At 48.5% G+C, this 2,726-nt stretch overlaps 1 protein-coding gene across 2 annotated transcripts in view; it reads right to left on the reverse strand.

Annotated features, from left to right (window-relative positions):
- LOC106879903 (chondroitin sulfate N-acetylgalactosaminyltransferase 2) overlaps nucleotides 1–2,726 on the reverse strand; it is a 51,330-nt gene continuing 48,604 nt past the window's right edge. For both annotated transcript variants that reach the window (XM_089345607.1, XM_089345606.1), the window contains exon 2: nucleotides 1–2,726. This exon is cut by the window's right edge and continues 136 nt beyond it. In XM_089345607.1, coding sequence (XP_089201733.1) covers nucleotides 359–2,149 — 1,791 coding nt within the window. In that variant the 5' untranslated portion in view covers nucleotides 2,150–2,726 and the 3' untranslated portion in view covers nucleotides 1–358.

Raw genomic sequence — 2,726 nt, forward strand, 5'->3', positions numbered from 1 at the left:
TTGTTTTGTTTGCCACTAAATGTATTTATTGCACATTAACCGGCCTAACCCACAACAGCGACGGTGTCCGGCTGCCAGTGGGAGCATACTACAATGCAGACTGTTCATAATTTTTTTTTGTTTATTGTTTCTCGCATAAAATTGTTTTCCATGAGTATTTGATCCGACACATACATGAAGACACACACACACACACACACACACACACACAGAGTAAGAAACACACATATATATGCACTCGAAATTCTTGCATCATTTCCACTACTCCAGCTCACTTTTATATATATATATATATATATATATATATACACCCACCCCCACTAACCCTCCTCCCTTCCCCTCCCCACCCACGCCCACCTCATCGACTACTCAGGCGTTTGTAGCCCTGGTGTATGTCTATTTCGTCCTTGAATGCCAAGAGTCCAAGCTGTGCGTGTGACGCCTCGTTCAGGGCCTTTGATTGGATGCAGCTGCGATATTGCTTTGGAGTGAGGCTGGGGTCGCATGTTTTTCCGTGGTACAGGTGGAATATCCCCGGATCCGTTGCCCTTATCACCAGGTACTTGCTGCGCACGTACTTCTGGTAGAGCAGCACGTCCTCGCCGCCCCAGCCGGTGATCTGCTCGTCGAATCCACGGATGGTGAGGAAGTCGGACTTGTACTGACACGTCATTCCATAACCGAAATCCCTCCAGAACCCTGTGTCCCTCGATATCACCAATTGGTCCTTCTCCGGGGGTATGAGCATGTCGTGGAGGGAATAGACGACGTTGGGGTTATACAGGCTGAAAACAATAGGGTAGTAAACCCGTTTGTCTGGAGTTGCGTTCAGTCGACATCGCTCCAAGAAGTCCACACCGAACACAATGTCGACATCGCAGAAAAACATGAGTACATTGCCGTTGCGCCAGTTGAGGGCACCAACCTGAAGCCCTTGGCCACGCGAGAACTTCTCCTTCAGGCTAATCAGCTTGATATATTTAAACTTGTAAGTGTGGGCCATCCCTGACAGCATGTCCTTGACCGTGGAAAGTCCCTCCTTGCCAAAGTACACAACTGTGAGAAACACTCGTTTGTCCTGCAGAATGCAAGTGCGCACAAAACGGTCGAGGAACAGGCGGAAGGTCTCTGTCCGTCCGGAGAGCGGAAGGATTAAGTTGATCCATTCTTTGTTCGTATTCACCCAGTTTTTCGTGATCAACTGTATGGGGCCGAAAGGCCGGATCACGGAGAGCTTTGAGTAGTAGTTTTTCATGCCAGGTCGGTCAATGTCGTGGAAGTAAAGCTCGTAGTGTGAACCACTTGTTGGATCGGTACGGTAAATGCCCTCGGCAAAGTTCTCGGCGCCATATTGGCCCATCCCTTTGCGGTTTTCATTCAGTTGGTCAACGGAAAACTGAATCACCTCACTGAGGTCTTTCTTCTTGAAGCCAATTGGTTTCTCGACGACCCTTTTGCCGAGACCAGGTTCTACGAGGAAGATTCGAGTGGCTGAAAAACGATTAAAAGGAATGAGTTCATACTCAGACTTGAGTGGCACTCCGTGGAGTATCTCTGCTGCCCTTATTTGTTCCAAGAAAAACCGAGTGTAATTGAAACCGTTGTTTACGTCGAGTACTTGGACCTTGCTCTCTGTTGGAATATTTTTCTTGACTTCAGCTTCATCTTTGCTGTCGGTCCCTTGCTCGTTTTTATTCTTAATTTCACCATTATCATCATCATCATCATCGTCATCATCATTATTATTATTATTGTTGTTGTTCTTGTTGTTGTTTTCAGCAGCAGAGATTTGCAAAGTCAGGTTCTTCGTCTTGAGGAACGCCATCTTGAGGGCAGCTTCCAGGAACCGAATCTGCTTCCGCAACTTGGTCGTCTCTCGGTTGTAGCGTTTGGTCAACACCAGAAGCTTCTCGTGTTCGACAGCAGCAGAGAGTGTGTTGGCAGACGACTTGTTGTTGACGCCCGCCCGGCGGGCCCGGTTTGCCGGGGGTACATCTGCACCCTCAGCGGCAGCGGCGGCTGCGGCAGCAGCTTCCTCGGCCTGCTGCCGGAAATAATGGTCAATGTTGAGCCCACAACGAGCAATCAACATCAACGTGACCACACTGAGTGTGAAAAGTACCAGTAATATACGAGGCATGGTCTTCATGTTTGGAGGACGGCATAGCCAAGTGTCTCTGAGTGGCTGGAGGGGTTAATGGGTGAGTGACTCAGCCGTTGAGTGGTTGAGAGTTTGAGTGACTCAGTGGCTGAGTCACTTGGTTGTTGAGTAGCTCAGCTGTTGAGCAAGTGGGCCTTAGATATTGAGTTAACAAAGTAGTTGAACAATCCAGTTGGTGAGAGATTCAGTGGTCGAGGGTGCATATCTTAGGTTTTGGCTAAGTCAGTAACCAAGACACTCAGTGGTTGAGCAAGCATGCCTCAGTCATTGAGTGAACGTGCCTCAGTCGTTGAGTGAACGTGCCTCAGTCATTGGGCGAACGTGCCTCAGACGTTGGGCAAACGTGCCTCAGTCTTTGAGCGAATGGGCCTCAGTTGTTCAGTGACCCAGTGATCAAATGGGTGTATCGTAGTTAAAGGGCCTCAATGACTGAGTCACTCATTGGTTGAATAGTTCAGTGCTTGAATGAGCAGGTATCAGTTGTTGAGTGACTCAGTGGCCAAGTGAGTGTACCTGAGTTGTTGAGTTTGCTCAATGAGTGAGCGGGTCAGTAACTGAGTGAATG

The sequence above is a fragment of the Octopus bimaculoides genome, chromosome 29 (genome assembly GCF_046866305.1).
Source record: "Octopus bimaculoides isolate indiv1 chromosome 29, ASM4686630v1, whole genome shotgun sequence".
Lineage (NCBI taxonomy): Eukaryota > Metazoa > Mollusca > Cephalopoda > Octopoda > Octopodidae > Octopus > Octopus bimaculoides.